Source organism: Bacillus rossius, assembly GCF_032445375.1.
Source record: "Bacillus rossius redtenbacheri isolate Brsri chromosome 4 unlocalized genomic scaffold, Brsri_v3 Brsri_v3_scf4_1, whole genome shotgun sequence".
Taxonomy (NCBI): Eukaryota; Metazoa; Arthropoda; class Insecta; order Phasmatodea; family Bacillidae; genus Bacillus; species Bacillus rossius.
In genome coordinates this window covers 20,653,371-20,666,358 of record NW_026962010.1, presented here as the reverse complement: position 1 = coordinate 20,666,358, position 12,988 = coordinate 20,653,371, and the positions used below count along the sequence as shown (strand labels likewise).

General features: G+C 35.9%; 1 protein-coding gene across 7 annotated transcripts in view; it reads right to left on the bottom strand.

Moving 5' to 3' along the window:
- The window catches only part of LOC134541511 (S phase cyclin A-associated protein in the endoplasmic reticulum), a 236,805-nt gene that overhangs the window by 192,811 nt on the left and 31,006 nt on the right, over positions 1–12,988 (bottom strand). For all 7 annotated transcript variants that reach the window (XR_010076648.1, XM_063385011.1, XM_063385018.1 and 4 more), the window contains 4 exons: positions 8,925–9,137; positions 4,308–4,424; positions 2,718–2,827; positions 335–569 (listed from right to left, as the gene is read on the bottom strand). Coding sequence is in view for 6 of the 7 variants with exons in the window: in XM_063385011.1 (XP_063241081.1) it covers positions 335–569; positions 2,718–2,827; positions 4,308–4,424; positions 8,925–9,137 (675 nt within the window). In the remaining variant the exon portion in view is untranslated. The remainder of the gene's footprint in view (positions 1–334; positions 570–2,717; positions 2,828–4,307; positions 4,425–8,924; positions 9,138–12,988) is intronic.

The window sequence follows — 12,988 nt, the reverse complement described above, 5'->3', positions numbered from 1 at the left end:
AGTAAAATTCACATCGCGCTAAATGAATCCGCGCAATCTGAAGACTTTCTGAGTGAGGGATAGGTGTACCACAAAATACCACTCTCACACAGCCAGCTGGGATTGAAAATAAATTTGTTTTTTAAGTTCCCAAAAACCTTTAAATAAACACTTATTTAATTGATGAAACCTTTAACAAACATTTGACGATAAGTTTAATATAATGAGAAAAAAAACCAGAAATCATAGAAGCAAAATAATTGATGTTCCGACCCTGTTAAGGAACTTCCCAGCATGTGCTTGGAGAGGGTTCGATGAGCCTAGTCCAGTGTGTCGGGAGTGCCCCACCACTCACCAACACGTTGCACAGCTCGCACAGCTTCTTGGTCTCGTAGGGGACGAGGCGGGGAGCCTCGTCGTCACTGCTGCAGCGGCAGATGCTGGACTCGAGAGCCCGGTGCCGGATGTGCTCTATGTTCTCCTCGTGGCGGCGGGCCGAGTCCTCTTGCTTCTGCTGGATCTTCTTCTGCAGCTCCTCCAGGTTGGCTATTTTCGCTGCGTTCAGCGCCGACAGTCTCGTCTCTCGGTCCCTGCACCAGCCACATCGCATTCACACACTGTACGCAAGGCCTCTACAATATCTCTGAAAGTTTAGCAGCCAGACATAAAAATCTAGGAGCCAATGATAAAATAACTATATACTTTTAGATAAACATATTAAGTTTTACATAAAGTTTTAAACGATGTAATGCATCAGTCGGCCAGTGCTATGCTATACTGTACTGCGCCCACCACGCTCATCTGTTTCAGGTTGCAGTATTGTCTAGTTGTAAATATTCGACGGTGCCAAGCAATTGGGGCACAGGGGTACTGCATTCACAGTGAGAGAGTTTGCCATTGGCATACTGACGACCGATCTAAACAAAGTACTTTATTTGTCTATGAGCTTAAATATATGCACAGTAGATTAAATACCATTCCGGTTTCTTGGACCCAGTAATTTCTGTAAAGCAGGATTTTGTAACAACAAAATATTCTGATGTTTAAGTATATAGTTATATCTTGGTATCTTGGCAAAAGTTGGTTGCCAGCAAGGAAACGTTAGGCATCGTGCCAACATGACACCCAGGATTTGTACAGACGTGCTGTGCCCTATATCCTATCCCTCATGTAAACACTTGGTGGGGCCACAGTGGTAAGATCTCTCACCTTTCTCCAAGGCAATCTGGGTCAGATAACCTGTGGGATCAAAAATAAAATTCCTGCAAGTGGGAAACATTGTAGACTGTCCGTGAGCCAATGAATTTTCTTGGGGTACTTTCATTCCCCCCGCCAATCCATTCTGATGCTGCTCCATTTAAACACTTCACCCCTCATCGTCTCGATTTAAAAGTCAGCGCGAGACAAACTCCAGTTCATTCATGCAATCTACGCGGAACATGCAGAAGAGGCATGGGTCCGTAAATGCTTCTGTTCAACACCACATCCATTTTAATGTCAATGAGATACACTAGATCCCTAAGTTGGCAATTGTGGGCATCGTACACTTCAGACCATACATTCCTAGTGGGAGTGCATGTAAGCATTATCTGTAATTGTGGATTTGTTGTGTGTACTGAGGTACTGTACAGTTCACAAGTGCTTGCACCATCATACTATTTGATACAGACCCATACTAGTGGTAAAATTAAGTAAGACCAGTGCCTTAGATTTATTAAATATTGAGCGCAAGGGCGTACTCATCTCGTCCTACTCACACAATGAAATGAAAAGGATGCAAGTGTGATTTCATCACTGTAAGATATATCCTCGAACCCTCTAAAACAGAAGTTTTAAAATCAGATAATCAATACTAAAAATTAAAAAGGCATAAGCATAACCACTTAAGAAAATATCATTCTATGTAGTAAAAATGTTTGGAATTAATCACATACTTTTCTTTCAACAATATGATTTTACTAGTACTATGAAACTGCGCGAGCGAAGTTGTGGGTTATTAACTAATCTTCAACATAAATGATTCTTCAATAGAAACTGAAATAACGATACAAAAATAACACGGAATTGGGAAGTCAAAAAAACTAGATAACACAGAAATGCCAAGCAAAACACGAAATGCAATGAAATTCACGTGAATGTAAAATTGAGATCATAAATTTTAGTTTCAGTATTTATTTAGAAAATTCAAACTACCATGTACTATAAACCAAAATCTATCAAGTTCCTATTAAATGGCTTTTTCTAAGTAGTATCTACTTGAATAAAAGAATGTAAAAAATGTTTTAGCTTAAAAACTTAATAGTTCCACCACAAGAAAATGTATTATTAAATTGGGCTTTGAATGTTTCATATTAACTGTTGTATTCATATTATTAGAATTCATACAATAGGACAGTGAAATAAATTAAATTAAATTTTGAATGTCAGCAGCAGAAAGAAATTGAAATCCAGCACTCCATTTAATATTTTTTTCTATTGGTTACTGCTATAAAATCTTAGGTAACATGGGGTCTTCTCTGATACATAAATTGTGATGTATGCAAAATTTGAGTAATTTTGAATGGTTATACACAACGTTAGTGGCATGTTTAACATTCATAAAAATAAAAATGATATCAACAAAATCTTAACTTTGCCATTAACGAAACTGATCAAATTATAAAAGCATTGCACAAGATGCTGACTCTACTAGTGGGGCATGATTGGTTGGTCACTAGCGCCGAGGGAAGCGCTCCTACTTGGCTTTCTCCCTGGCCAAAGTCTGCCGCTCCATCTCCTTCTCCTGCTGCTTGCGGCCCACTCGCTCCTCTCGCTTGCGGCGCTCCTCTTGCAGCTTCTCCAGCCGTTCCTGGAGCACACCAAGTCCCCACCATCACACTCCTCCCGCTGCAAGCCTCGACTAGCGAGCTCCGAGCACCGACACCCAGGATGGGAGTTGTGTTCGTCCAGTTCTGCAGCAGCAATATAACTTCAACCTGTGTTAGTTGCGATCAAGCAATCCTTTTGGATCAACTATAGAAATCAGTTTTTAAATAACGATTCCAATGACTTTTTCCAGTTAAGTAAATTGTTGATAGTTACTAAAAAAAATTTCCTACCCTCAAATAAAAATAAACATAACTTACATTTCTGTCATTTTCCTCCAGCGTTTCTAGTATCCTAACAAATTTTGTAAAGCAAACTTATTCATATTACAAAATGGCTCCTCTATGTGACGATACAGAAGGACCTGAAATTTGAAAAATTTAACTAAAATAAAAAATTTAAATACAAGAGAAATTCCAAGCAAAAAAAAAGAGCACGTGTAACTCAGTACATGTGATAGAAATGAAACTTCTTTGGCAATTCAAACCTCAACTCGTAAGTGCTCTCTTTATATATATTTGGCATCATAAACATTTCAAAACAATGCTTCACGAAAAGTTGCATTAAAATTTTGCCTTGAAATTTTACTCTTATCAGACTTAACATATTTACACGCTCTTGGGCTCATAATTATAATATGGTGTGTGGTTTAGTTAATCAAATAATAATTCGTGACAAATAATTACCCTTTCAAACTAAAACATGATAAACATTATACGTACCAGCAAAAAAAATATTTAGTTACACAGTTAAAACAATACTCATACAACACTGTTTAACAATCCTGGTTAACACAAGTAATTAAAGTAATATGTACTTAGAGAACACCATTTTCTTGCGAATATGGCCCATGGGACGATGCTTAACAATAAGCTCAAACCCCATTGTGTTGCCCTTTGTCCAAATACTTCCTCAAGTCTGGGTGGCATCAGGCGTAGGTGGGTCCCTACCACCACGACCTGGCTGTATCTGCAGCATGGCAGAGTTCAACCTGAGCCGCACACCACCACAGCTCGCTTAAGGTAATGAGGGCCCTACGAGTTTAATGCACCATTCGCACCCTATTCTCCGCCCTTTTAACGCCACAATTCGTTTAACAACAATGTTTCATGAAAACGTTATATAAAAATCTAGTCTTGGAATTTTACTCCCATCGCACCCAAAAGGTTTCACTTCAAAAAGACTGAGTAGCCAGCAGCAGTGTGCAGGAAATGTGGTGGACACAATGACTCCTGCTAATAAAAATCAACTAGAATTCTTCCAATACTACCGCCTTTCCCTGTAATGCAAACCCAATACTGTTCCGATATCTATAACAATAACCTGATACTGCAACACAGTTACTGTTTATTTAAGAACATTTTCATAACTTACTTGACCTGCAGACAACCTGAATAAACATATATTTGTGGTTTTCATTGCGAATTAGGATAACAGTAACTACAGTGAAGCTATACACACACCTGCCTCTCTGCCTCCAGCACCCTACGTCGCTCTTCTGCTGCTGCTTCTTTCGCTGCTTTCTCCTCCTGCTTGCGCTGTCGTTCCTCCTGAATCCCCTGCAGCCTCTCTTCTTGTTCCTGCCACAGTCCACAGTGCACCTTCTGCAGTCCACCACCCACAGCCACCAGTTCATGGTTCCTGGTCCACAATACACTGACTATAGTCTACCACCTATAGTCACCAGTCCACAACCCACAGTCACCAATTCATAGTCTATGGTTCACAGTACACTGTCCATGGTCTGTAGTCTACCACCCATGGTCACTAATCCACAATCTATGGTCACCAGTCCACAGTCTACCATACATGGTCATCAGTCCATTTTCTGCACTCCATAACCCACAGTCACAAGTTCATGGTTACTGGTCCACAATACACTATCCACTGACTATAGTCTACCACCTATGGTCACCTAGTCCACAGTAGACTATCCACTGGCTATAGCATACCCATCAGTATACAGTCCATGGGTTTGCAGTCAATAATCTACCCCCCCCCATGGCCACCAGTCCACAGTCTGAAGTCCATAACCCAAAGTTTCAAGCTCACAGTTCCTGGTCCACAGTACAAAATAGTCTATAGTCTGCCAGTCCACTTTTCACGGTCTATAGTCTACCACCCACGGTCATCAGTACACAGTCTACGGTCCATGGTCCACAATAACTTATCCACAGTCCACACATCATTACACATCAACCACTTTCCCATACAACCCTGGTCACAATATGGCGAGAAAAAAGAACAATCTCTCCCATATTTGGGTTGGAATAGCACTAGAAAAGTTAAAAATTCATTTAATAATTTTAGAAAAACTAAAACAAAATCTACATCCCCAAAATAATTAGGTATCACTGCTACAAGGGGGGAAAAAACTTAGTATTTCTGCTAAAAAGGTGCCAGTAATTATTAAGTAAAAAAAATTAAGGAGGAAAACAAAAATATAGCTTGTTATGTATTATAGTCATGAACAACACTGCTTCAAAAACATCTTCAACAAACTTATCATCATATAAATTTTTTAGTCATGATGCATATGTACAAGCTACAAAGAAAACAAATATTTTTACAAGTTCATTTCCAATTAAAACTTACTAGTAAATATTTGAAAACTGTTCTGCACATTAATAATTATTTTTGATTTTACAGTGCACTTTTCAATACCACACACACACACAGTAATTATTGTAAATAGTAGATATAGGTAGATTAACTCAAATTCCAGTTCTTTACTGATTATGTCATATTCAAATTTAATAAACTGAAATAACATTATTCTTCTACGTTTAGCTCTTAAAATCAAGCCAAGCGAGTAGTTGAACAAGTGTTTATTTGAGGTGTAGTAAAATTAAGAGTATTAGAATGGATTATGCTATTATGCTACAATACTAAGGGCAGAAAAAATAGTGTATGCAACACTTACTAATACAGATCACATTATCCCGTCAATATGCAAAATTATTTAGGCATATGAGATTAAATATTTAATTTTCACAAACCTTTTGAATTTTAATGTTTGTAATATTTTCACTATTAAAATAGGTAACTACCTAGTCTTTCTTTTGATGCCATTCAATGGACATGTTTAAAAATTGTGCATAAACTATAGAATATTTAGAACAAATAATGCAAACAACAGGAAGAAATATTAATTTTGTATAATTTCCCATTTTTCTCCTGCCATTTCCTGATTAATAATGATTTCCCCCAATTTAAAAATAACACTTAGACTTTTCCAGCCTCACGTCAAATATTTAAAAAAAAAAGTGGTATGCAAAATAATTAAGATCGTCTTTTTATAAACAAAGGCTTTGGTCGTGTGGACTGTGTACAGTTCGCAACTTCTGCTCCCGAATTGCAGTCGACCAGTAACCAGGCATTCTTGTTCCCGGAAGCAGTACTCGAGTCACTGCAGCTAAACCGTTTCCACAGGTGGTGCGCCCGCAACTTCTGCATCTGGCTGCTGCACTGTGCACACCTGCTCAGGAGGCAGTGCAAAGGTGCAGGCAGAGTGGGTGGCAGAATTATGAATTTGAACACCGGGTTTTGTAATGTTACATTTTGATATAGGTAATGCACAACAAGATATGCTATTCATCAATAATTAAGTAAAATTTATAGTATTCAAGAGGAAATGACATGCATAAGCCATTTAAATGTACAAACAAAGCAAACAAAAAATGCAAATTTAAGTAAATTTTTAACTTTGTATTCCTGATTTTTAAAAATTAAACCATACATATTTTAACTGTATAGTAATTATTTTGTAGATAAAATTTAATCATACCCAAAAATTATATATTAAACACATTTAAAAAAATTAGTCCTCAATATTTGGGTGGCAATATTTATATTGATTGTACTTTTTAGTACAACCATATTATTCTCTAAACACATCATGTACCTATGGGTGCAGAGGTTGTACAAAAATACAAGAATAAAGCTCTAGTTACAACCTCTACTTGGCGTAAGTACTTAACGAACACAGTTTTCTTTGGTGCCTTCATGGAAATACTTTATAACATAACCTATACGAGATCAAATGTACCTTGGTACATAATATTGTGTTCAAAATATGTTTAAAGAATTGAATAAATTTTTGCTTACCATAATAAATACTAGGAAACATTTTGGATGGTAACAAATGCTTTACAAGGTAACAAAAGCTGAGGTAAAGAAGAAAAAAATTAAGAATGTTTTAAATGAAAAAAAAATATATAAATAATAAACTGTCAAACTTACCAGCATGCAATTTCAATTACAATAAATATACATATGACATATCTTAAACATGCCAACTCAATATTTTGAAGTTAAAATTAATTTCTGGCTATTACTTCAATTTTTTTTTTGTTTGAAAAAGGGCAAAACTATCAATGATTTGTGTGCATAGCTATGCATGTTTAATCAATGAAACAGAGAAAGAGCAAGAGAGATTTTCATGAATACTGCTATCCCATGTAAATACGCATGCTACGCTACAGTAATAATGGCATTCCAGTAATTTTAATTTTTATGCATATGTATTTTAATATGTTACATTTAGGTTGTGAATCCAGTTTAAATATCATTTATGCTGAACTTCAATACCATCACTTGGTGCCAAAGTAGGAAAAAAATTTACACTTGAAAATATTCATATATTTTCTTTTAGAAGTTTGTTTGCTGTGTTAAAAATCTACAATGTAATGCATACCATTCATTACAAAATGGTGTCGAATCCCATTGTCTTTTAACGTTAACAGCAATATACGGGTTTTTGAGGCAGTGTAATTATGTAGTGTAAAATGCATAAGTTGCAATAAAATGAAAATATGAGGTTTCACTGTAAAGTGTTTGCAAAAAAGTAGTAAGTAAATTTATGATTGTTGCAAAAGTCAAATTTGTATCAAGTTTTAGTAAAATACTTTTAATTACTGTTATTTAATTAGGTTAAGACAGTTTGTATGGCTAGGTTGGCATTATCTGGATTAAGATAGTTTGTGTTGTGTGGTTGGCACTATGTATGTGTTGAGCTGCAGCCATGTTTTATGAGGAGAAACTACAATGTTTGAAAGTTGTGTCTTTAATAAATCAAGACATATACAGAACAAGCTAATTACTGTCCCTTCGGAGAAAAAAAAATTCTGTTGAAAATCTGTTATTGAATCTAGCAATGGTTAGAATCCACTTTTTACTTTTTCTCAAATTCAATTCTAGAACTTGATTATTAACAGTGTGTATCAAATCTGAATATAGATATCAAGAATAAGGGAATAAAATAATACAAGAAAAATTCACAAAAACACAGAAATTTCAATTTTAAAGATTAATTCAAGGCACAGTTCTTATTCTAATTAAAAAAACGTATTGTTTCGTGTTTAGGACAGAAACAATTTTTTGTGTCAATAATGGTAATTAAAGTGCCAAAGAAACATTCTCAAAGCATTGTAGCTGGTGGAAGACACAAACATTTCTTTGATAGTTTCTGTGGTGATAAGCAATGTAGTCCATGTCAAGCACTAGTGATTGAATTTCTGAATTTTCCTTCCTACAATAACATCACCACCATCACCATATCACCACCACCGTTTGACCGATGACCATGAAAGTTGGCACATCGGAGAGTTTTTTTTTTTCATAGTGAAAGTTTTTATGCTAACAATTTATTTTTAACTCTCCACTAGATGGCACTGCAGCACACCAACTTGTACCTACATGTTCAACCAATAGCCAGGGATAAATTAATTTTTATAAAAGAAAATCATAGGTGATAGACATACAAACAGAGTGTGTCATTTCTCCATGTCTACCACAAGGTAAATATAGTAAGGTCGGGCAACTTACTATCCTTCTCCTTGGCAAGACCCGTCCGCTTAGTGGAGCTCACGGCGGCTAGCGAACTAACGGCACTAATGACAGTTTAGTTTTGAACGTTGTCAATTAATGGCCCGGGCAACGCCAGGTACTGCAGCTAGTAGCTTCTAAAAATGGTATTTTGACACATTTCTCAACTCGTTTAAAATTCATTATAAAAACTGTGGAGTAGCTTGGCAGTTGTTTTGTTCTCTCTGAAGTTTTGAGGGGGGGTCTGGACTCACCTGGCACAGAGCCATGAAGTCGTGCCTTTTGTTCTGCGCCTCGAGCTCGTTGATGAACGCTATCTCCTTGAGCTTCTCCTCCTCGTCGTGGGCCTTGCGCACGATGCCTTTCAGGTGCATCCTGCGGTTCACCTCCGCCCTCTTCAGCTTCATCTCCAGGCGCGCGCGCTTCTCCTCGATCGACTGTGCCTGCAGCGCCTTCACCTCCTCCACCTGCGACCACACCGCCCTTCCTGCAGTCACTGCACACCACAGACTGTGCTTCTAAGCTTTCAGTCCAGTTCCATTCTCAAAACAGAAGATTTTGTTTGTAAAAAGGGTTAAAAAAAATATATCAATGATTTGTGTGCAACTTTACTCTGAACAAGTCGTACATGTTCAATCAATGAAAAGAAAGGCAAAGCAAGAGAGATTTTCACGCATACTGCTACTGCGTGTAAATACGCGTGCTATGCTACGTATATGAACGTCATTCATTCCAGTATCTTTAATTTTACGCATACGTATGTTAATATGTAACATTTAGGTTGTTCTGAATACAGTTTAAATCACATTTGTGCTGAACTTCAATACCATCGATTGGTGATGTTTGATGTAGTAGGAAAAAAAATTTACGTTTGCAAACATTTAAATATTTTATTTTAGAAGTACGTTTGCTGTTTTACAAATCTACAATGTAAATCATGTTGTTAATTACAAAATTAAAAGCTCTTTCATTACAAAATAAAAACTGTTTTTTAATACTTACCTCACCAAAATAGTGGTAAAAAAATATATGCTGCATTTTTACAATAAATAATTTCTAATGAACTAGTCAAAAAACATGCATTCAGAACAGTAAAAATAAATTAGCGAGCATTTTTGGTTTAAAAGTGATTCAATAAGAGATGCACAGTAAAACCAATCACGTAAACGTTTTTTTTTTGATCCATGCACTTTGGTAGAATTTTTTGTTTGGAAGTGATTCCTTGAATGTCAAATATTAAAAGATAACTTTTTTGACGTGACAACGTCTAATAAATCGATGAACGCTGGCTGCACGCACAAAATTGTCCCACTACGGATGTCCCACTACGGATGTCCCACACGCATGTGTGGCATCTCTCTGGTATGTTGCGGTACAGAGAACTCGGCAGGGGTTCGAGGTTATTGTTGTGCACCGCGCCACGGGAGTATATTCGCAAGGAAATGGCGTTCTTACAAGTACGTATTATTTTAATTACTAGTGTAAATCAGTATATTTAAACAGTGTTGTATGAGTATTGTTTTAGCTGTGTAACTAAATATTTATTGCTGGTATGATACTTTTCACGCTTTAGTTTGACATTGGTAATTATTTGTCATTAATTATTATTTGATCAACTAAATCACACACCGTATTAAAGTTATGAGCCCACGAGCGTGTAAATATTTCGAGTCCAACAGAGAATATGCTAATTAAAAGAAATTCAAACAAATATTGTGCGTGGAATATTATTAATATATAACATCTGAAACAATTGTATAAATATGGCCTCGTGGCTGTGTGGTTAGCGACGCTGACTACCAATCAATAGGTTGACGGATCAAATCCCGGCGGCTGAAAATTTTTTATACTTGTAAAAATAAATACGGTGCGCACGACACTTCCAAAGTAATAAATATATTTGAATTAATGAATGCAAATAAAAGTAAATTTATTAATTCAATTGTAGATTTCATTTCACTCCTTCTTTGTATCCATACAAAATAGTGATAATTCAATAAAAATGATTCAATTTTATTCATAAAAGTATGCAGAGGTATATTTTATCATACAAAAGATAGAAAATTTTTAAAAAGAATATAATATTTTTAATGCCTAAATGGTTTGGTTGCAAAAACCTATTACGGCTCAGTCTCAGGCCGAATATGATATTTCATTTTCTTCTGGATCAATCATTTCATCAATGTTTTGTTATGACGTCACGTTAAATTATCGTCCGTAAACCGACTTTACAGACAACAAATTTTTTTTTGTGATTGTTTTTTTAAGTTTGGGTTAAATGCTACTTAATTCCATGATATAACTTCCATTTCAGTGTTATGCAGTGATTTGGCATGCTTTTCGGTGTTATTTCGGTTTTATCACAATGCACCATATAACCTTGTCCCTACCACTCACACAACAGAGACGAATGCTGCACTGCACTATCGCGGCTAGTCATTAACTTGAGGAATGCTGAGAGGCAAACTGTCATCACATGTTAGCACAGTATGTATGTTCTGACACAATGTCACCTCCATAGTTTATAGCTGTGGGATGGCAAATATTATGGGAATTCTGGCATTTTACTATGAGTTTTTGGGGTAACCTATGTTTCTTTTGGTAATTTGTTTTTATACCTTGATAAATGCCCAATACACATTTACTTGTACATTCACTGCACTTAAATTATGTGCACAACAAGGGTTTGACTATTATAAGTACTAAGTTTATCATTATACAACACACAGCAGAGATTAAGAGTTGATTAATAAAGTAGTGTGTAGCCAGCCAATCTTGACAATAAGCAAAATTCCCTTATAATTGTCAATTATGAGCCCTTATTGGTGATTGTCATCAGATATCAAATAACATTCAAGGTAGGTAGTGTTATTTGTTAGGTAATATTATTCATGGAAATATTACGTATTTATAATCACTATAAACTTAAACATCATTAAATTTGTTTATATTCTTTGGATTAAAATTTTTGTCACGTAAGATTGACTACAATTATGTATAGGCAATGCACTATAATTACCCAAATACTGAGCACTTTTTTCCACCAAAGAACACAGCCATAAGTGTGGTGAAGATCAAAGTGAGAACTGCATCTGCAGTTAGTTTAGTTTGGTGTCCCACACCAGCAGGAGCAGGTGGAATAACTATGCAGTAACTGTGGGAAGGCCGCAGTTTTAAAATTACACAAGGAATAGATGAATTAAAGCCCAAAAGCAGTAACTACACGTTTTAAAATTTAATGAAAATATTACCCCCAGCATAAAATTAGTTTGGAATTTTTAAATTTATAAAACTCATAATTTTATATTGTATTATCTGCTATGATAGAGTTATCTTGATGCGCTATAACATGAACGCCAGGGTGATGGTAGAAATAACTTGAACTCTATCATTGCGACGCTGTTGCAGCTGTAGATTATGCTTCCATTTGTTTCTTTTGCCCTAAAAGCCATTGAGGTATGTAAAGTTATATGTTAGATTTATCTATATTTCTTTTTTCAACATTCTGTTGGTTCACAAAACAGCATTTTTTTTGTTGACAACATGCATTTCTCCTGAGGCTGTTGGGTAAACATGATAAAGTATATGCTAGTGATGAATGTACACATTTCTTGGAATGATGTTCATTCACTTTCTTGCCAACAGAGAGCACTAACAGTAATTTTGTCGACATTCTGCCTGCTGAGCAGGAATAATGTTGTGACTAGGAGAGTGAGAGATAGACCGTAGTGGTGAAAATATGGCACTGCAACAAAAAGAGGTGCTGGTATTTTGCAGCCAAATTAAGTTATAAATTAATGCAATGAGTTAGGATCAGATCTTTCAACTTTGAAAAGTGAAGAAAGCAATTTGGAAGGGAAAGTTATGACAAAAGTGTACAAACCGTAAGTTCATATGTAAAAAAAATTAAACCTCGTACTATGTGTGACATCAAGGCAGTGCTAAACATTTAACTCATTGTTTTGATATAAGTAATGCTGGTATCGAAGGTAATGTCACCTCAGAATCCACAGAGATTGAATTTTTTGAGTTGTCTCTCACCAAAAAATTTGTAAATACAGTTGTTTCTGAAACAAACCGTTTCTATTTACACACTGAACTCAGCCCACACTCGTGGCTTGAAAATGGCTTGACACCAGCAACAACTAAATATAAGTTTTTATTGCTGTAAAAATATTGATGATGAGAAAAAACATCTTTCAACAGCAAAATATTGGTCAACAGATTCAATAATGCATGCTTCAATATTTTCCCAAATAATGTCACGAGACAGGTATATGTTGTCATTGAGCATGCTCCATTTCTCTTATAATGAACA